This window comes from Vanellus vanellus (genome assembly GCF_965231255.1).
Source record: "Vanellus vanellus genome assembly, chromosome: 1".
NCBI classification, from domain to species: Eukaryota; Metazoa; Chordata; class Aves; order Charadriiformes; family Charadriidae; genus Vanellus; species Vanellus vanellus.
Window position 1 is genome coordinate 58,395,498 of NC_138905.1, and position 21,629 is coordinate 58,417,126.

The following is a 21,629-nucleotide window of genomic DNA, read 5'->3' on the forward strand; positions in this document are numbered from 1 at the left end:
AAACCACTTTGCCGAAGTTGGTGCAGGAGCCCTGTGGGGACCAGAGGGGATGCATCTGCCATTGGCCCTGCAAGAGAAACAAATGATGATGTTCATTTTGGGTGCTGCGGTAATCCTTTAGAGCAGGGGGCTCAGTTCATACCTCAGGATTGTTTCATACTCACCCTACTTCGGTTTCTCCGCTTTTCTGAGGGAGGAGAGAAAGGTTTCCATGCAGAGGTGGGGTCTAGAAGCTGCAATGGTGGGATGCTGAGGGCATCTCCCTTTTGGCAACGGCTGGCCAGGGCAGGGACAATGTACACCTCCTTCATTGTTATCTCTAGAGCCCTGGAGGGATGCTCAGCACTACTTTGAGCTACACTGTGGTTTCACCCTGAGGCTGGGGGGAATCAGGTGAATTCCCATTTCTTATGAGCTTGATATTGCATTGGGAATCTCTTGCACAGAGCCTGTGCTGTCTGTCTTGGCTGCTGAGGTCTGAGGTTTGACATGGTTAAGAGTCAAGAAATGAGAGCAAAATGGGGTTGCTAGAGAAAATCAAAACCACCTTAGCCTTGGAGGGGGAGACACATGTCGGGATCGAACCATGGTGTCCAATTCCATCTCTCCCAGACACCTCCTAGTGCCGGTGGTATGCACAGATTTGGCCAATTGGGTACATGGCAGGGGTGGAGGTTACCCTACACGGGCTCTTTGGGATGCTGTGTGGACAGACAGATCCAATTCTGGAATTGCCGTGGCCTCTTGGACCCGGGGAAGGAGGAAGGCTTCCTGGCATCTGCCCCAGACCCGGGGGACTCAGTGCCTGGTCAGGCCGGCTGCTGCAAGCCCCTGCATGCCCTGGGGTACCGCTCAGTCATGCTGCCCTGGGGGTGCCTCCACGCCCAGCTCCACCCACAGACACTACTGAGGACTGGCGGCCAAAATTAAGCCTGTGGGACCTCTTCTCGGCCTGGATCCGGCTTTCCACCACCTGCATTTTCTCCCCTTGCTTGAACACTTCCCCCACCCCCGAACCAGCCCTACACCTGTGGTGGCCAAGCCACAATTTCTGGAGCCCTTGAACCAAAAAAAGCTTCTGCTTATGTACCTCTTCTCTGCAGGCAGAGCTGAGAAGGCTGTGCCCTGCCACCAGGAGAATGGCCGGAGAGGCCAAGCGGGGGTACCCCCTTCCCCCGCCGGTCTGTCGGGAGGTGAAGCCGGGTGCGTTTCGGAAGAGAAGTCGCTGGCGAGCCACATCCTTCCGGAGAGCAGCTCCATCCCGGGGCTGGGGGGGGGACGGGGGACCGGGGGCGTTGAGGGGGGGGGTAAGTCGGGACACACGCAGAGAAAAACCCTTTCCCGGCTCGCCCAGGTGAGGAGCCGCCGGAGGGACTCCGAAACAGGGAGAGGCCGAGGGGAAGGGGGGGGGTGGTCCCCACCGCGCCGGTGAGTGCCACCGCGACCCCCGGGGGAGCGGGCAGGGCTGGGTTTCTCATTCCCCGGGGGGGTGGGTGGGTTTGCCAGTTCCCTCCCAGCCGGCTGGAGGAGGGAGGGAAGAAGGAGGGAGGGAAGGTGTAGCGGGGTGGGGAGAGCGCTTCAGACACACCTGCCGGGGCGGCGAGACGGCGGCGGCGGCGCGGAGCGGGGCGCGGTGCGGCGTGGAGCGGGGCGGAGCGGGGCGCAGCCCGGCCGGCGGCGGGGATGGCCGGTAAGGGGCGAGCCCCCATCCGGGAGCGGGGGACGGGTGCTTCTCCCCGGGCTTTGCGGAGCCCTCGGGGACGGCGCAGCCCCGCTGTGCCCCCCTTCCCCCCCCCGCTCCCCCGTTCTCCCCCGGAGGCTGCTGCCGCGCCCGTCGGTATCGCCCCGGGGGTACCGGGGGCGTGGGTTTCGCACGGGTTCTGGGGGTGGTGGTGGTGGTGTGTTTGCTCCTCTTCTCCTATTTCCCAGCCACCTCCTCAGGGCTGGCCTCCGGCTCGCCATTCCTCGAAGAGCGTCTTCGGGCTGGCCTAAAGGGGAAGCGCTGCCTCCCCCTTGTCCCCACGGCCTGGGGGGCCCACGGCGGGTGGGAAGAGGGGTACCTCCGGCGGTAGGAGGGCTACCGGCTCCCAGACCCCTTCACCCTCTGTCTCTCTGTGTCTCTGCCAAGCCTGCCTGACGAGAAGCCGATCTCTGCTTGCACAGTCGGCTTGGGTTTCTTAGAGAAACCCTTCGATTTAAAGGCATAAATCCACTGCCAAGGAGCGGAGCTCAAACCATCACAACTTCTGTGACCTGCTGTTGCGTCCTCCTTCTGCATACTTGTGTCCCAGCGGCAAGCAAGCCCGTCGCAAAAGAGACAAATCAGTTTCTGCAAGAAATGCAGTTTGTTTTCTTTATTCAACCTAGGACGATCCAGATCTGTATCGGTACTTATGCTCCTAAGCCCTTTAGTGCTGGAAATTAGACACTTGAGTATCTTTTGTGGATTCAACAGTTCTCTTCCTATTACCCTTCATCCAACAGACCCTGAGCCTCCCATATTTCTACTTGGGAGGATTAACTCTCTGCGCCGTCCTCCTTGCTGTGTTAGTTGGCTGTCTGAAATCGCATGATATCATTCTCACCACAAGAAAGAAAAAAACCCAAAACCCAAAGTAGAGAAAAAAGAGTGGGAGGTTTCCTTCCCTCTGCCTTCATCCAACATGAACCTCTACACTGCACCTGGGGGGAGGTTTGTGTGGCTGAGGTAGGAAAGCTGGGCTTGTTGCCTGCACCAGAGTGGCAGGTAACGGTGCACACTGGGGAAGAGCGATGGCTTCTGGGTTTCAGAAGATCTTTGCTGTGCTTTGCCTTGCCAGCTAAAAATATTTGCTCTGGCCTGTGAAGCAGATTTCATTTCTCAAGTGAAAAGAGATAACGCTGGTTGAGTTGATATATGGCTGAGAAGAGAGCTCCTTGCACATATCTGCTCCATCACAGCTCGTAGGACTTAATGGAGCGGGTTCACTGCTGCTCTAAGGTTTTTCAGTCCATTGACTTCAGGGGGTCACTCTTGCTTTATTTGATTGACAGAGGAATTGCCTTGTTGCTATGTATTTCCAGGGCTCCACACAGATGTGTGGAAGATACATGGAAGATATGCTTCTGTGATTCCCCTTTGGCTCCAGTACCTGTAGACAAGGTGCTCCATGGGACGGTGCCCTTGAGAACTTCAGTTTGGTCACTGATGTTTGGGGTATGCACAGGGCCAATGGATCCCCAGGGAAACCCTCCTCTCCAACCCCAGTATGAAAGAGCATGTCCCAGGCTGTTGGAACTCTTGGTCCTGAGAGTTTCCTGTTCTCAGGAGTGGGGAAAAAGGGAAGATGTGTGAGGGTTGGGGGGATTTCACAGTATCACAGTATCACAGTATGCTAGGGATTGGAAGGGACCTCAAAAGATCATCTAGTCCAATCCCTCTGTCGGAGCAGGAACACCTAGATGAGGTTGCACAGGAAGGCGTCCAGGAGAGTTTTGAATGTCTCCAGAGAAGGAGACTCCACAACCTCCCTGGGCAGCCTGTTCCAGTGCTCTGTCACCCTCACTGAGAAGAAGTTTCTTCTCAAATTTAAGTGGAACCTCTTGTGTTCCAGCTTGAATCCATTACCCCTTGTCCTATCATTGGTTGCTAAGAGTGCTTTAAGAGTGCTTCAGGGGTGAAGGTGACTTCTTTGCTAGACTTTCTACTGTACATGTTCCTAACTTCTTTATGCACCACTGCCTTCTGCCTCCTGCATATCTAATGCCCTGGGTGGACACTCAAGATAGTGCTGGACTGATTTGTATGTAAAATGGCTTCTGATGTATCTGAGTCCCATTTGTAAGACTATTGAATCATTTGTAGGATCATACCTCAACTCTTGTTCTACCATGCCTACTCATGCCTTTTACCCTGTGCTCCTCCATCATTCCTCAGATGTTTTCCTTTTTTCCCCTCAGCCCTGGAGAATGCCTCTCTCCAAGCCTGCAGCCTCTCGGAGCAGGAGGAGGAAGAAGACACCATCTGGGAGAAGATTGAGAGTGCACGGCACCAGCTGACCCGCTCTCTGAACCCTGCAAAGCTCACCCCATACCTGCGCCAGTGCCGTGTGATAGACGAGCAGGATGAGGAGGAGGTGCTGAATTCATGCCGATTCCCTTGCAAAAGCAACCAAACAGGTGGGAGAAAGCACAAGCTTGCACTTAGACGGGCCTGGTTTGTGGGGGGACAACCTGGTTTTGACACGCAGTGGATGCTACCCAGCATGTGGTATTGTGGTCTCCTGGTCCCTCCCACTGCAGTGCTTCCTCAGCTTCGTTGCTCTCTGTGGTGCTCTGCAGCCAGACCTCCCCCTCATCCTCTGTGAGTCTCCTCCTGGGTGCCCACAGATGAGGCTCCCACCCTATTCCTCCTCCAGCCATTCCCGTTCTTGTGGATGGAAGCAAAACTGGTGGAGATGTTGTTTCATATCACAAAGCTCGTCTGTGCTGTTTTCTGTCTGGTTTGTGGGGAATTCATCCTAGCTTTTATCCCTTCTTCCAGGTTACCTGATGGACATCCTCCGGCGCCGTGGGAAGCGAGGCTATGAAGCCTTCCTGGAGTCTTTAGAGTTTTACTACCCGGAGCACTACACCCGGCTAACTGGGAGGGAGCCAGCCCAGCGCTGCTCTATGATCCTGGGTAGGGGCAGGTGCTCCATCCCCCCTTCAGCTGCTGTGTGCATGGGAAGGGCCAGAAATCTGTGCTTGTGCATGTATAAAGCCCTGTTTCATGCTAGCTGTGCGCAAGGAACCCCAACAGCTCTGTGCTCTGGAAGGGAGGGGGCCATATGTATGCGTGTGATGGACCGTGGTGCCATAAGCATGGGACAAGAAGGGCTGCAAACCCACAAGACAGCTTGGCACCCCTTGATGGAAAACAGTGTTGGGTTGCTTTTTTTAGGGTTACCCCTGTCTCAGCAGCCAGGACCTGATTCTCCTTTGTCTCCCTTCAGATGAGGAAGGCCCTGAGGGACTAACTCAGTTCCTGATGATGGAGGTGAAGAAAGTGAGGGCTCAGCGGAAGGAACACCTACTGAAGGAGCACCAGCTCCAGGTGAAAAACCAAGCACTGGAGCAAGAGCAGGCCCGCCTGGAGCAGCAGCTGCAGGAGCTCCTGAAGGTACAGGAGCGTTGCAAGCGTCTGAGAGAGGAGTGGGACACCAACAGCGTGGAGCTGCTGAGGCTGAAGGATGAGAACTACATGATGGCCATGCGCTATGCACAGCTCTGTGAGGAAAAGAACATGGCTGTGCTGCGGAGCCGGGACCTGCAGCTGGTGGTATGGCCCCAGGGAACATGGGGGCTGGTGGCAGGAGATGGTAGGGTCTGACGGCCAAGAGGGATGCATGTGGATGTTTGTGTGTGGCGGCTCGTAAGTGAGAAGGAGCTGATGGCAGGTGGGACGTGTGTTGGGGCGCGTGCCCCTGCTTTTGATGGGGAGCATGCCCTGAGCAGGGCAGAGCGTCCAAGTCATGGGCATGGCACAGGAGACTCGCCACTGCCCTGGGGCAGCTGGAGATACATCACCAGCTCCTGCTGCAGCTGGCAATACATCACCTAGAGGAGCCAGCACCAACTCCTTAGAGGAGCTGCCAGGGCGATGCTTTCCCTGGTATCTCTCGTCTCTCAGCCTGGCTGTTGGTACCATGCGATGCCCTGTCTGCTCCTGCATGCCCTCGCCGCCCTGCGCTGCCTGCTTTGCTGATGGGCACCCGCGCTGTGTGCAAGCAGCACAGGCACGCAGCAGGCAGCTGATTCTGTCAAGCTGTGTGTTTGTCTTTACTCCTTTCCCCGGAAAAGGCTTGCGTTTTCCTCTGTCTAGTGAGGATGGTGGCTGTGCAGCCACCCACACGCGAGGCGCCTGGAGCTGCCCAGCCTGCCTTGCCGCTCATAAGGAGTGTTTTGGCCCAGGCTCTGCCTGCTCCTGCCGCTCTCCACCGCCTCCTCCTCCTCCTCGTCGTCTCTCATGACATTTGGGAGTCTCATGCTGCATACCTGAAGGAATTAATGACACTGCACTCCAGCTGCCAAGCTCTCACCTCCAGCAAACACGCGCCCATTTCCTGCCTGGGCAAGGACAGCCCTACCTTGAATTTATTAATAACTCGGTTTCCTTGGTGTTCCGCTGCCTCCTGGCATTCCCCTCACCAGTCTGGGCCTGGACCTTTCACGCGGCCCCACGGGTACCTTTCATTCCTCAGCCTGCTCTGCCAGCTCCGGGATCCTCCCCTACTTTTTACCAGTATTCCCGCCAATGCCAGCTCCCCTGGACCTCCTCTGAGCAGGGAGGTGAATTGCTTGTGGGCGACTGTGGGGTGGAGAAATTCCCCCTGGAAGCAGGGTGGGCCACCAGGTCCCAGCCTGCCTTCCGCTCCTGGCTCCAAGGTCCAGAAGTGACCGGTCCCTGAAAGTTATTCTAGGTCTTTTGGGCAGATTTGTGGAAGTAGTCCAGTTCCTGACTCCCTCCTTGGCAATTTTGGCAGTACTGCTTAGTGCTCAGTGGCTTTGGTAGGTTTCCCCTGCCCCGTTTGCTCTCAAAGCCTGACCTGGGTGTGTAACTCCGGTTCTCTGATCAACCTCGTCAGTCCTTACAGGTCTGTGAGGACCTCCCTTACTCCTAAAAATAACTGACCTCACTTGTCTCCAGTGACACGTTGGTGGAAGAGTGTGAGAGCAGGCCAGGGTGTGATGATACATCTATGGTACCCTGCAGCCTTCAGCGGCTTAAGCCTCAAACGCTTCCCAGGCCGGAGGTGACCTCCTTGCACTGGTTAGCCTCTGGTGGATTTTTCTGCTGCAAATTTGTTTCTCAGCTGTTCTAGGAGCCGGGAAGCCTTTGAGGCACTCACAGCTGCTGGCCCTGGTAGCACAGCAGAGGTCCCTGGTCCACTCAGGGTCAAGGTCAGCTGAGCTGAGGATACCCCAAGGTAGCAAGAAAATTGTTGCGCCAAGAGAGGATCCTGAGACTGCATGCGCTTACGCAAGTGCGTCTGCCTCCTTTGCCCTGCAGGGAAAAGCTTTTGTGTGCAGCTGGGCTAACCTTGGCCCAATGGTAGGATAGTCCTTCGCGGGGTTGCCCAGCCCTCTCCTTCCTCACCTCCAGGCCCTTTCTTTGCTCAGCGTCCTCTCTGCTTCACTCTCCCGCTCTCCCACTCTCCGCTTCACTCTCCCACTAAGGCAGAATCCCCCCGGCATGGGCCATGCGTGTCAGACTGTGTTTCTTCCCTGGGTTGCAGGTGGACCAGCTGAAATGCAAAGTGACCAGCCTAGAGGAGGAGTGCAACCTGCTGCGGAAACAGGCGTCTGCACCGCCCCAGCGAGAGGCGGAGGAGCGGGGCCACCCCGACGCCATGTCGGAGCTGTGGGCTGAGAACCAGCGGCTCACGGCATCACTGCAGGAGCTGCAGGGCATGTTGCAGGTAACCTGGTGGGGCAGGGCAGGCTTCAGGTCACCTCCTTTCCTGGGGGTACCCCCAGTGCTGGTGACATGGACACGGGAAAGATGGGGGAAATCGCTGTCCTAGGCTGGCCTGTCCCTTCCTCTGAGCATATCGCTTGGCTGTGGTGGCGGCCATTGCTTCTGGGTCTGGGTAGCGATGGGTCCTTGTTTCCAGCTCTATGATTCTCAGATGTACTCATAAGTGTGACTTTGTGCCTTGGAGCGCACAGTAGATTAATGGAGGAGTGATGATGACAGTTGTGCTAGTCTGCCTGTCACTGCCCTGGTCTGGTGCTCCCTCAGTGCTTGTGGTGCAGTGATGGTACCCTCTCACTTTCTAGACACCCGGCGAGAGCCCAGTGCCAGGCTCTGAGCAGATCCTGCTGGACATCCTGGAGCATGACTGGAAGGAAGCCCAAGACGACCGGCAGGATCTCTGCCAGAAACTCAACTCCCTGCAGAATGAGCTGCAGTGGGCTGAAGAGCTGAGGGATAAGGTAGAGCATCCACCACCACCTCTGTCCCCACACACCGGGCAGGGCCTGGAAAAGAGGGGAGGGAGGGGGCTGGGAAGCCACAGCAGTCACTTCCAGGAGGGCTAATGCTCACTGCTTGCTGTTGCCAGTACCTCCAGGAGGTGGAAGATCTGCAGCTGAAATACCGGACGCTGCAGAAAGACTGTGATCTCTACAAGCATCGGATGAACACAGTGCTGCTGCAGCTGGAGGAGATTGAAAAAGAGCGGGACCAGGTAAATTACTCTCCCCCTTGGCTCTCCACCTCCCAGCAGGACCAGAGCCTTTGTCTCTGTTCTGGATACCCACTTCTTCCCCAGTGGATCTTCTCCATCCAGGCCAAGGTGGGAGGTGGGGGTTAGTAGTGCAGTTCTCTGCCTTTTCTCACTCTCAGCCTGGCTCCTTGCAGGCAATCCAGAGCCGTGATGGGGTGCAGCTACAATACTCTCAGAGCCTGATCGAGAAGGACCAGTACCGCAAACGCGTGCGGGCCCTGGAGGAGGAGCGGGACGAGCTCCTAAGCAAGCTGAGCCAGGCAGAAGGGCTGAACAGCACACTGGAGGCACAGCTGCAGCGGTGCCAAGGCAGCCGCAGCATGGGCAAGGTGAGGGTGGCTAGAAAGAAGGGGGAACAGAGAAGGCGGAGGGGTCAGGACTGATTCGTGGGGGATGCAATGGGATGATGGAGTCCCTTCTCTCCCAGATGTGCAGCTCTTCCTACTCCCTCTGCTCCAACCTCAGCAGCACCTGGAGCCTTGTAGACAACCCTAACAGCTTTACGACTGGACTTGCGGATGCGGTGGGGGTTTCTGCTATCCCGTTCCCAGGGGATTCGGCCATTCAGAGCATGGTGAGCACTTGAGCATGAGAGGCTGACCCTCAGCTGAGGGCAGTGGGGACCCACACTGCTCAGGAAGGGCACAGAGGCGTTGGGGCAGGCCCATAGTGGGGCTGTGACTTGGTGGAAGACTGGGCATGGGGTGATGTGTAAGGTGGGAGCAGATCCCAGGTGCAAAGCTTTATTCTCAGTCTCTGACAAAACATCCAACGCTGCACCAAAGTGTGCAGCCCTCAGCTGGGTGTGAAAGACGGGGAAGTGAAGCTCTCTCCATCCATATGACACCCTAGAAATCAACAGCCTCATGTAAGATCATAGAATCATAGAATGGCTTGGGTTGGAAGGGACCTTAAAGATCATCTAGTTCCAACCCCCCTGCCATGGGCAGGGACACCTCCCACTGGACCAGGTTGCTCAAAGCTCCGTCCAGCCTGGCCTTGAACACCTCCAGGAATGGAGCTTCCACAGCTTCTCTGGGCAACCTGTTCCAGTGCCTCACCACCCTCAGAGTGAAAAATTTCTTCATAATATCAAATCTAAATCTACCCTCTTCCAGTTTGAAGCCATTTCCCCTTGTCCTATCAAAAAGCTGTATAATCTACACGTGCTGGGTGGAGAAATCCCAGCTCTTTTGAATCTTGTAGCAGCATTGTATTGTTTTTAAGGGACTCGGGTTATTTCCTTTGTCACTTTGAACTTTAATCCTGGAGCACCCTAAAATGGGCAGTCCCACAGGTTGCTCAAACCTCTGAGTGTGTGGTGGCTAAAAGTGAAATATAAGGACAAAGCTGGATGTTCCCTTCATCTGCGACTAATCCCACAGCATGTACATTGCAAAAAGATTGGGATGCAGTGTCATGCATCTCCATCCATGCTCTCTCCTTGGGAAAACAAGGTGTCCCTGGGTGTTTGGAGGGATGTGGGTCATTCCTGAAGAGTTGTGTGATACCCAAGGAGCTGTTTGCAACCTGTCTGGAAGTGAGGGGAGAGGTGGTGCTGGGTATTGGTGTTAGCAGGTATCTCTCTTTCACTCTGCCCAAGGAGGTGACTCCTGACAGTGAGAAGGATATCAACCGCCTTTCCACCTTCCCTTTCCCTCCCTGCATTGGCTCCATCCTCCGTCGGCAGCGGGAAGATAGGTGCATACCCTACAAAAGGTGACTGCTGAGGGCTGCTTGAGTCTGTGTGTCCTCTGTGGGGCTTGTGGGGGCCAGGGAGAGCAGGCTGGAAGGGGAGGAGGGAACCTGGAGTGGGGATGGAGAGTTGGAAGGCTGGTTGGGAGCTGCATGATGGCTGGGGGTGTGCTTCTGGGGGGTGGGGGAAGGCTGTGAGGATGGGGTTGAGAATGGGATGCAAACAGCCTTTGGAAAAGCTGCTGCTGCCTCACAGATCCCTTTTGTGTCTCCTTTGTAGCTTGTCCTGTGGCTCCTTTAGCAGCATTGAAGACTCAACAGGTACCAGGTTGGGGCTTTCCCTGAAGGGCTTAGCTAAAAAGTGGTGGCTTTGGGGAGAGGTGTTGGACAACTGATCCTCCCTCATGCCTTTGGTTTGTGCAGCTCACTGTGAAGGCCCTGCACCCTTAGCAAGGTGCTATGGAGCCACACGGCCCCTGGTGCCTTGCCAGGCACGGCAGCTGGAAAAGCTGGCTTTTCCTCTGCAGAGCAGGTAGCTAACCACATCAGGTCTGTTTCATTCATGGAGATCTGCGTTGATGGAGAACTTGATGTGGAGTTGGGGGAGTAGGTAACAGAAGAGAGAAGTGCCTTTGCCCTGGGGTGTTATTGGATATTCCCTTCATCTGCTACTACCTGGGTGATGGGTTGTAAATCTGCTGGAGTGGAGCTCCTGGTGCTGGCAGGTTCTGTGGAGGGTGCTGGTGGCTGAACTCTAGGCACATCCAGGTGGTCCTGGTGGCTGCTACCTTCTGACCGAAATGCTGATGGAGTGAAGATTTGCTTGTTCTCAGGAGACACAGGAAACCCTTTCCAGGAGGGTGACCATTCAAAGCCTCCATGCAGCCTCAGTTTTCCAGTCAGATGCTAGAAAATTCCCAGGAGAAGGTGACAGACCCTTGCCACCCCAAGAACATGAGCTCCCTGCAGCGCTCGGAGAGGTGATGTGCCCCCTCTCTCCTTCTTGCTCTCTTTCCTAGGCAGTGGTTTTGCTAGCGCCTCGCTTGGGGCCTTCTCCTCTTCTTCCAGCAGCACCTATACCAGGGTGAAGTCGGAGATCTGTTTGTCCACGCTTCCCAGCCGCGAGGAGGTCACTAGGAGGTGACTGCTGCTTTCTGAGCTAGACAGTCTGAGCCAGCTGCTTGGGGGGACATATGGTGCTGGGGACCATGTTTGGGAGGCCCTTCCTTTCTGCTTCCCCCCTTGTGGGCTTTTTCACTAGTGGGAGAGGAGAGAAATGAAGATCCTATAGTCCTTGCTTCCCATCAGGACTCCTTTTTTTTTGTGCTGTCCCATATCTTATGGCAGGGGTGGGGATGATGCGCTGGGCTGGACATGCATCTGTCTAGGTAGGGACAGGACCATGGGATCCCAGCTTAGCTTTGGTGTTGGGGCTGGTGGGGTGGAATGGGTCATGGGGGTTCATAAGCTCTGTGTGTATGCCCTGATGATGGCTGTGAATCACAAGCTCTGTACTGCAGTGCTCAGTACAATAAACACCCCGTAGCTGGACACAAAGCATGGGGGACCAGTTCTTAGAAAAGGCAGCAAACTTCAGTTGCTGGACTGGGCGTTTGTCTTTGCCAGGTCACTGGTGGTACAGCTCACTAGCATGGGTCACCCTAGCAACCCTTCATCCCAGGAGAAGAGGCTCGGTGCAGACATGTCCATCCTCGGAGGGAACAGGACAGGGATTTACGTCCAGTGGGTCAAGCCAGGCTCACGGGTCGAGGATGCAGGACTCCGGGAAGGGTGCCGGCTCATTGAGGTGAGTCCGGGAATGGGCTCGCTTTGTGGGTTTGCAAGGCACCTGGGATGATGCAAGGAGTGTGGAGTGATCCCCAGTGCAAGCTGACCTCTACCCAGCTTGAAGTCCACCTCCATTTCTCTTGTTTCCTCGGACTGCTCCCTGCTTGGAGCTTTCTGCAGCACAAACGCCCGTCCAAGTGTTATGGCACCTGTGCATGTAAAAATGCTGAGACCTTCTGAAACATTTTCTTCAGTTGTGGGAGGGGAAAACCAAAAAGGAGTCATGCGGATTAAGACGTCAATGTGGCTATGTGTCCCTGGAGTTGTCTGTCACCTTGCAGTGTTTCAGAGCAGTTTGCATCCCGCACATGCCTGTTGTGAAGCGATCAATTCTGGAGCGAGATTTCTTAGGCCTTCATGACCCTCTTGAGCTATAGAGAATAATTGCTCTGAAGAAAGCTCCTGGAGGGAGGGAAGGGCATTTGTTTTGGCAAGAATGACACCACTTGAAATACAGCTACACTACTTGAATTAATATCCCACCTGTAACTGAAAATAAACCAGCTCTCCCACCCCCACTCCCACATGCGTTCATGCACACACGTTTGCTTTCACAACAGCCTGGCATCCAGACTGGGTGGTGGCTGGCAGCAGGTATTTCAGAGGCAGAGGAGGGAACCAGAGGCAGACTGAGGATGCCTTGTCCTCAGGTAGAGCTTTCCCTGGGTCTGCCTCGCTCTGTAACATCTCTTGTGTAACCCTGATGGGTGAGGGGGCTGGGGGGGAGCCTGCTCTTCCAGCCCTTAGGTCTAACGGCATCGGGTCCTTGCTAGTTGAGAGTGCCATCGCTGAAGGAAGAGGTCCTTTCACTGGAGAACTGCACGCGGGAGGTTGCCTACCTGAGCCTGCTGCATTGGGATGAGCCTTCTAGTCTCATTTTTCAGCTGGACCTGGAAGGTAAGGCCCTGGCAGCTGGGTCTCCTTTGAGCCTGAACTCTCTGCCTCACTTTCCAGACTCTGCACCCAGCCCTGAAGGTAAATCTCAGTTATTCTCTCTCCTCTCCTGTTTGGTCCTAGGCCACCATGTCTGACACAGGGGTTGGCCGTAGCTCTGGTAGCTTTCCCTGTCTGGTGTGACATGTGCATCCTCTGAGTTACAGGATGGAGGTACAGACCTTCTGTCTGTTTGCCTCCTCTGCACCCCCCACCCCGATCCGTAGCATCACAGCTGTGCTGGGGACCTGCCTATCTTGTTGGTGACGGTTGTCTCCTGTGTCCCCACCGGTGACCTATATCTCCTGCTCCAGGATACCAGCCTCTGCGGGAAGCCCTAGAAGAAGGGAAGAAGCTTTCTGGAGACTCGTTCTACATACGCACCAACCTGTCGCTCCTGGAGCCGTCAGACCCTTATGCACTGTGCGTCAAGTGCCGGGAGATCCTCCACGTGATGGACACCATGCATAAAGGGCGGCTGGAGTGGTACTGCTCCCGCGTCGATCCCTTGACCATGCGGGACCTGGACAAGGGGACGGTGCCCAACTACAGCAGGTAACCAGGGTGAGAAGGAAGGCCGGGGGTACCTGGGGTACCCACCCCATTTCTCTTTGTTGAGCACCCCCTAGGGGTCCTGAGTGGTGTGGGTTGGTGTCTTGATAGTGTGGGCTGCCCAAGCCTTGAATGGGGGACCAGTGTGGTAGTGTTTGGGTGCCCTTGAGAGACTGGGAGTTTGAGTGAGGGCTTTGATATGCTTATGTTTCAGCAGGTCTCTGTGGGGTTTGGCAAAGAGAGTCACAGCAGGCTACAGCCCCTGGGGGCTCTACAGTTGCTTGAGGGCAACCTCTATCTTTTCAGGGCTCACCAGCTTTTGAAGATCCAGGAGAGGGGCCAGATGTCTGGGCAGCAGAGGGGTCACAGAAATAACGTAAGTCAAAGAAGGCGGCAATGAGAGTCGTGCATGTGTACCTATGGCCACCCCACCACCTCAGCATGCAATCTGCTCCACTATTGGTAAACCAGCTCGTATAGAGGTGGCAGCTGCATTAGCAAGCAGAGTAGGGGCTTATAGCCCAGACAGTGTTACTGCTCTGTGGCTGCTTTCCTACCCCCTCCCTGCTTCCCAGACTGAACCTGGTGGGTGGCAGACCTGCTCCCATGCTTTTTGTATGTATGCTCCATCCTCTTTGCCAGCAGGTGTTCGCAGCCAGCTGTGTCGGTGTGTGAAATGGTCTGTGCTCTCAGTCTTATTGCCCTCACTTTCTCCTCAGCTAAAGAAACGGGCCTTGGACCAACTGCGCCTGGTGAAATCCAAACCGCAGAGGAGCCCAGAACAGCCACCTCAGCAACTGTGGCTGGACCCCTGCTCAGGTTAGCTGTTACCCCTGCACCTGCCCCGTGACTTTTGGAGACCCAATTGTCCCCTTTGGACACTGAAGGGACATTGGTATCTGGGATGCCTCAGTCTTTTTGCCTAGGATCCCTCTTTTAACCCTGCTAATGGGATTTTGGGAAGCCCATGCTCCTTTTCCTAGGCTTTATGGGGCTTTCCATTGCTTCTGTGATTCTTGGGATCATCTGACTTTTTGTGGAGAATAAACTGGTGTGTAGCTCAAGCGAGTCCTAGGAAATGGGGAAGGGGGGCTATAGCCAGGGTATCTGCCAGTGGGTGAGTGTTGTAACCAGGGTAGGATCTCTCCTGGGACATAGGATGGTTGGTAGGTGCCTCCATGAGTCAGGATGAGGGGATGGTACAGGAAGCACAGTCTGTGGTCTGTGAGCTTGTGGCAGCCTTGCCTCCCATGTTCTCACCTTTGGCTTTCCTTTCTTCATTCCTGTCTTCCAGACCCAGACACAAGCCTGAAGCCTTACAGCCTGGTGCGCCCTGTGGTGGTCAAAACACCCCGTCCTGTGGTGCTGTCACCTAACTGCATTGCACCACGGCTCATCAGGAACCTACTGGACTTGCCCACCTCTCGCCTGGACTTCCATGTGTGCCCAGCAGGTAGGCAGTAATAAGTGATTGTCATGTCCAAGGCTCTTTTAGGAGCCTGTGGCTGAGTGAGGTAGAGTACACAAGTCTCCTACTTCCCAGGCCTGCTTTCCCCTTTTACCTCCTGCCACTTCTTAGGTCTACAGTGGAAAGCCAAGATTTTGCTCAAGGATGTCACTTCTGTGGAGGCCTTGGTCAGTCCAGTTCAGGGAAGAGGTGCTTTTAGTCCTGGAAATATGTGACATAGTCTCATGGGACTCTTGGAGAGGACATGAGGTGTCTCTTCAGTGGCTAATTGTGGGCGTCTCTCAGACAATACCTGTTGACAGGTCACCCTTTGGGCTGAGCATCTGCAAGACATTTCCTCCTGTTTTTAACTGTGTCCTATCCCTTTGACCCACGTGGAAGCCAGTCCGCCCTTCTGTTCTCCTGGGGTATGGAGATCCTCTCTCTTCCTTTGAGTGGGTGACAGTGGCATTGCCTTGCTGCTCTGGGTGGCTTTTTCCAGGGATGATGCCTCTGGCTGAGGTGGCATCTGCAGGTTGACTTCATACCAGCTCTTCCTCCCCAGGGACAAGAGGATCCAGCCTTAGTGCTGTGATCCTCTCCCTTATGGCAGCAACATGAGGCTGACACACCACTGCAGAGGCTGCTGGGGAAAGGGCTTTTTTCCCACAGGGAGTTTTCACAGAGGACAACTCTTTCTTCCCCCCTTTCTCCTCCCTTCTCCATCTCTCTCCTCTCCCTGTGTTTAGAGTTCTGCCTTTGCCAACTGCAGGACTGAAAAATGAGTGGGTATATTTTTTGGTGCTGGTGATGGAGGTAGTGAAAAGTCTCTGGTTTGCTGAAGAAAGATGGCTTCACAAATTTGGGCCGCTGGGCTTCATATCTGAGTGACTTGGCCATATATCCTGTCCTACTGAGCCCTCTGCAGGGTCCTCCTCACATTGCATGGGGACATGCTTTGAAGCCATTACTGCAGCTAGAGACTTTACGCCGAGGACAAAACCTCGTCTTTCACCTGTCAGTTTTGCCTGTTACGAGGGAAGGAAAGTGATTTTGGAGCCTTGAGCTGTTTCTCTTCTCCTTGCTGCCTGTATTTTCCCTTGGAGAAGTCGCAAGCCAGTGCCGTTAATATAAGCCAGCTGATCATCCACAGGACCCTGCTGCCCCCAAAGGAAAAAGATGGCTTTGCAGGATCCAGGTCTACCTGGGAAGCACCTGTGCCACCAGGCTGAGGTAGCCCAGCCAGCCTAGGGCTTGGGAGAGCTGGGAGGTGCTCTGGACCCAATTCCAAACAGGCCTTCTCCTAAAGTCATTACTTTATTTCTATCTTAGGGGTGAGCAGCTCCTAAAAGCCTTGTTAGGTCCCCTGCTCGTGTTTCAGAGGCAGCATGGGCAGCTGCCTAGGGCAGCACGGTCAGCAGGCAGAGCCTGGAGCCTGCTTCAGCCACACCGGGCTGCAAAGCCTGTGGCTCCCAAGTGAGGTCTCTGTGCGTGCATTGTCTCATCTTCTGGTGGGAGTTACTGGGGGTACCTCACAGTCATTGCTTCGACCACGCTGTACCTCGCTGTCCTGCCAGCTCTTCCCCCAGTTGTCTCCATCAGCATCACCTCTCTGCCGCTGTCCTGCCTGGCGTTGCCTCATCTGCTGGGTGCTGTCCTTCTATGTCCAAGCCAAGGGGGGAGGTGGCTCAGGCTGCCACCAACAAAAGGAGGTTCAGCTTGCTCCCCATCTTCTTCCCACTTTCCCACGCTGAGAGGCACAATCCCCTTGCTCCCCCATGCCTGCTGCTCACTGGAGCCGTCTATGAGCCCGTGCAGCTCACAAACCCTGCAGAAAACCTACCTGGCAAATTAAAGTGATAATTTTTTCTGCCATGCTCTGTTATAGAGGGGGTGAGACGGTCTGGCAGCGGGGAAGAGGGGGATAATGGCTGTGAGCTGGCTTAGGCTGCTGCGGTACTGCAACACAAGAGCTGCTCTTGCCCTGCAAGTTGTCTTCAGCTGTGATATCTTGCTTGTTCTGTACGCAGAAAGCTGCAGGAAATCCATGCCAACGTGTAATGTTGTATAATTAGACTCGCTCTCCAGAATCCATAAACAGTGAACTCGATAAGCATCAGCGCAGCAACAAACGTGCAGGATCTGAGGTGGAAAGTATGTGCAGGAGAGAGAAGGGGCTGACGTCTCCCTTTTCATATCTCCTCTTGGCTCGCAGAGAAGCTGGCAGAAGGGGATCCCAGTGCTACCCACACTCAGGAGCACCCTGGGTCTAGAAGTGCCCCCCGGGACCGGAGGGAGAGCGGGCGAATCTGCATGATCCGGGAGGTGATGGAGAAGGTGCTGAGCTGTTTGGTGTGGGGAGAGAGGGCCAGGATGGGGCACCCTGTTCAGATTGGAGGAGAGGAGGGGACAGCTGAGCAGGGGAAGAAGGAGGGCAGTGTGGTTGGTAGAGGAGTTGTTTACTTGGGGGTTGTGTAGTTTGGAGGGTGTTTTAGGTCCAGGTGCTGTGGGGTTGTGGAGCAGCAGATATGGACTTTTCCCCGAGTCACTGCTGAGCTCAGGTGAAAGAAATGGCAACTGGGGATCCATGGAGGAGGCATTGGGAAATGCCGTACGCAGAAGCGACCTCCCTTCTCTCACATTCTTCATCTTTGCCAAAGTAGCAACAGCTTTGCTCAGGGCACATGGAGAAATGTGGGGCTGTGGGTGACAATGATGACAAAGGGGATGTGATGATGGGCTGTGGCTGAGTGGGGGGTCTGGCGCTGGGTTGGCAGTGATAGAGTGGGTCACCCTGCTCTTTAATTCTCCCCTTCCCTCTTGGCCCTGTCTGTAAATCTCACATTTAATGGAATTACTATTGGAAAAGCAATGATATTTCACAGTGTGGCGTTTGATTTAATGTAACTGTCAGGGGCTGGGGTTATTTTTTCTCCATTTAAATCAGTAAATCTATTCAATTTCCCTTCCAGAATAAACACTGCCTACTGGAGCTGGGAGTTCAGAGTGTGAGGGATCTAATTAAAAGTGAAATATACCCCATCGTTATCCATGTCGAGGTCACTGAGAAGAACGTTAGAGGACTCAGGTAAGACAAGGCGGAGTGGCATGGATGAAGGCTGTCATGGGAGGAAAGAGAAGCCCTTGTCTCTCTTCAGAGGGAGAGACAAGGACCGGGGAAAGAGCACTTGCTGTGTGTGTTGGGGTTGGCCTCTGTGAGGGGGAAAAAGGGCAGGAAAATCGGCTTTGTGTACATGTGAGGGAGTTCCTGGGTGTTTTTGCCACCCTGCCTCTTTATGCCAAAGTTAATGCTCATCCCTGTGTTTTCCCCAGGAGCTTGCTGGGGAAGGCGGGCCAGCGGGACTCAGAGGTGCTGAAGGTGTGCCGTGGTGCGGAGCAGGCTCTCCACACTCTGCCATGCTCCTGGGCCCGTGTGGAGCCCCATGCCTGGAGCCACGCCGAGGAGCTGCCCAAAGTGGTTCGGGGGTGCATCTTCCAGGAGCAAACCCGCCCGCTGTGGATCGAGGAGGGCGATGACTGAGTTGGGGGTAGCAGAGCAGGCACTGCCAGCTACCGTCCCCAGGAGATGTTCTTGGAGGTCCCTGCCTCCCCAAGCTCCTCCAGGTAGCATGTCCTTCCTCCCCGAGGGGATGCCGGCAGCAAAGGCCCCCAGGGGTAGCCTTTGTGGTCTGCTTGAGGCCACCAAGAGCCGGGGAGTAACACGTGCTGCCTGAGCTTTCTGTATTTTATTGGAGAGATGTCTTCCACCGTTATGGTGGAAACCACCCTCGTGGGCTGTTCCTCATCACCTTGGTCTGTCCTTGTCTCTGGTACGTGATCAGGTTGCCAGATGGGGAACTGTGTGGGATCAGGCTGTGTAGGAGCATATCTCACACACATTTGAAGTCCTTCTCCCATCACCTCTGCCTCCCCTGCCCTGCGGCACTGTGTGCTCTGGGTCCTCTTCCCCTGTCTACCTCGCCTCCGGCCCCACGGCACAGGAAGCACAGCTCTTATGTGCCAACGCCCTGCCGTGGCTGGAGTGACACTAAGCTTGCAACAGACCCGTGTTTTATAGGAGCTGTACTCTTTATTGCTTGTAAATTATTAATGGAGCCTTTTATTGGCAAACCGCATATAAAGGAGAATTAAATACCATTCATAATGGGAACGGGTGGCAGGCTACGGGCTCGTGTGTTACTGGGAAGGTTCGGGTGATGCACGATGGGGTATTTTTCTCCTCTTCTAGTGGAGGCCCAACTGCCCAGCCCTCCAGGGGAAGGAGGGAGCACTGCCTTTGCCATCGTAGGGCAGCAAGAGGTGCAGGGAGAGGACAGGTTAAGTGTGCCACAGACCAAGCCCCCTCTCGTTTCTACTTGCCCACTGTTTTTCAGTCCCTTGTCTCTCCCTAGTGCTGATGTTGGCCAGGTTGCTCTGAGAAAACCAGGGAAAAGCTCACTTGATGTGTCTGACTGAGGTCCCTAGAGCTTCGCATCCCTCCATGCCCTGGTTATCGTGAAGTGACAAGCCAGCTACCTTGTCATCCTGGAGGACAACAGTGAGGCTGAGCTCAGCCACATTGCCAGGAGAGCGGGTATCCTCTTGCCTCTCCAGTGGGGACTGTTCTCTGCCTGACATGGGGCCAGGTGAAGGTTCAGACTCTGACAGAGAGAAGATGGAGGGTTTGGGTAGCAGCAGCCATGTTCGCCTGCCCTAGCATGGTCCTGACTCCTAACCAATTGCTGTTATCAGCCCTGCTATAGGAAGGGGGCGCCAGGATACCCACACTATGGAGAGGTGGAGGTTGTGGTGGTAGAGGGTCTTTCCTGGGGCATGGAAGAGGAAAATGGGGTCTGGAGCTCTGGAAGGCTCTGTGGGGCACAAGGCTAGGCAGAGGGCTGAGCCCACTGCTCCTGGGGTCAATGGGAGAAGATGGGCAACCAGCCCCAGAGAGTCAAGTCCTCCCCGCCCCTGTGATTAGGGCACTGCCAGTGCCATGCACTTTCAACGCTCTGAGCAAAGATTAACTTGCTGATCTTCACAGGTCCCCTGTGAGGTGTTATTTCAGGCTCTAAACCAGTTGCCTGTGTCTTTTATGAGGACGAGAATGAAGGGGGGAGGAAAGAAAATGAAAAGATTTTAACCTGCCGTCGCTCAAATGTAGAGCAAAGTCCCAGATCTGCCCTGGAGCGATGCAGCTCTGCTCCCGGGGAAGGGGGAACTGGTGTGACACATGGCTCCAGATGAAAACTCCCAAAAGACATCCACTCCAGGGGCTGCAGCCCAAGCATCCCAGCACAGTCATCCCCCTGGGAGGGTGCTTGCCCTGCAGGCAAACAAAGTGGGACTCTTGTTGAGCTGATGAGAAGACAAGTCCCAAAGCAAGCTCTCCTCCACCCCAACATGGATTTGGAGAGCACAGCTTGCATCTTTGCAGGAAAAAAAGTAGCACTTGAGTATCCAGGGAAAAGTCCGCACGAGGCACTCTGATTCAGGGCTTGACATCTCCTCCCACCCCTGCTGGCAACTGGGAACCAGCCGCAGCTTTATGGACTAGGCTGAGGGTGGTTAAGAGCGAGCCCCTCCCATTTTGGGTAGTAAAATAAAAAGAAACAGATGTCCCCCAGCACCTCCCTGGGCCACTACTAGTGTCAGCAGGAGGGAAAGGGAGGCAAAAGAAGGCTGCTGGGAGGCAGAGAGGTAGCACCCAGCTCTCCAAGCAGCAGGCAGCACTGCCTCGCCTGCTCCCAGGCTTCTTCCAGGTCCTCTCTTTATCCGTCTTGTGTCCCCTGAGGCTTTCAAAATCCAGCTTCAACTCGTTCTGGACACGGGTGAGAAGCGGGGCAGAGGGCTCCAAGGCAAACATAAATGATCCCCCCCCCCGCTCTGCACACCCCAACCCACCTTCTTTGTACCACTGGGGGGGTGGCTGCCTGCTTGGAGGAATGAGTCACGGGTTAGGTAACAGGCAGAATGCAATTAGCAGCCCTGGGCACCAATTACCAGCTGTAACAGCCTTGTGCAAGCCTGTGTAACGAGTCACCCAGAGCAAGGCGCGTGTCGCCCTTGGAAGTTGCCAGCCCTTTCCACGCTGCCCCCCCCTGCCCCAGCAGAGCTCCAGTTGTACAGGGTCTCTGTCCCATGCAACCTTCCCGATGATGGGTCAGCCAGCTCCGCCCTGGGGCAGGACTGGGCACTGAATGACCCCCCTGTCCCTGACACCCCAGCAGAAAGAGGTGTCTCACAGTGCAAGATGCAAGCTCACTTCTAGCATTGGCCATGTTCTGGTTTGTGCGTGCCTGACCTGTTCCGCTGCCTGGCACCATGCTCTGTACAAGGTAGCTTTGAATCATATTTGTATGTCTTTTGGGGACACCACTACGGACCCTCTGCCTGTGTCCCCTTTTCCTTCCTAGATGATCTCCTAGGCATGGCTGGGAGGTGCTGCGGGGTGCCTGGGAGCCAGGGGAGCTGCCTTTACAGCCTGGGGCTGTTGGCACGGGGCTGAAGCACTCAAGAGAGGTTAATTTCTGGTTCAGGAGCAGTGGTTAGCCATGGGACCAATTCCGGTATTTAGCGCAGAGGAAGCGGATCAGTCATACCAGCTTCACATCCCTGCAGTAATATAAGGCCTGAAGGTGAATGACTCCCCCTTCCTGCCCCAAATCAGTGTAAGAAAGCATCACTATTCAAAGGGATCTAAAAATAAAACCTGCAGGGACACTCCAAAGAGATATGGGAGATGCTCTGGAGATGTTCATGCTTCAGGGGGAGGCTAGGAGTCTTGGAGACTCTGAGAAATACATGGGAGGAGGGAGAAGTGGATGGAGTGGTTTCTTCCTTACAAATGAAAAAAGTTGTAGCCAGGGACAGGACTGGGGTGAAAGAGCGTGTGTGGGTCCTGG

At 55.1% G+C, this 21,629-nt stretch overlaps 2 protein-coding genes across 2 annotated transcripts in view; one reads left to right on the forward strand and one right to left on the reverse strand.

Annotated features, from left to right (window-relative positions):
* GGA1 (golgi associated, gamma adaptin ear containing, ARF binding protein 1) overlaps positions 1–21,629 on the reverse strand; it is a gene marked incomplete at its 5' end in the record, with an annotated part of 295,702 nt that overhangs the window by 48,855 nt on the left and 225,218 nt on the right. The window lies entirely within an intron of this gene.
* Positions 1,140–18,852, forward strand: CARD10 (caspase recruitment domain family member 10; the record flags this gene model as incomplete). Its single annotated transcript, XM_082498846.1, has 21 exons — positions 1,140–1,203; positions 3,940–4,158; positions 4,523–4,660; positions 4,974–5,299; positions 7,257–7,439; positions 7,801–7,956; positions 8,085–8,210; positions 8,384–8,578; positions 8,677–8,823; positions 9,853–9,968; positions 10,225–10,265; positions 10,964–11,084; positions 11,571–11,751; positions 12,566–12,767; positions 13,040–13,280; positions 13,584–13,653; positions 13,997–14,096; positions 14,572–14,730; positions 16,940–17,061; positions 17,697–17,812; positions 18,058–18,852. The coding sequence occupies 21 exons, from the start codon at positions 1,140–1,142 to the stop codon at positions 18,263–18,265; spliced, it is 3,231 nt and encodes a 1,076-aa protein (XP_082354972.1). The 3' UTR covers positions 18,266–18,852.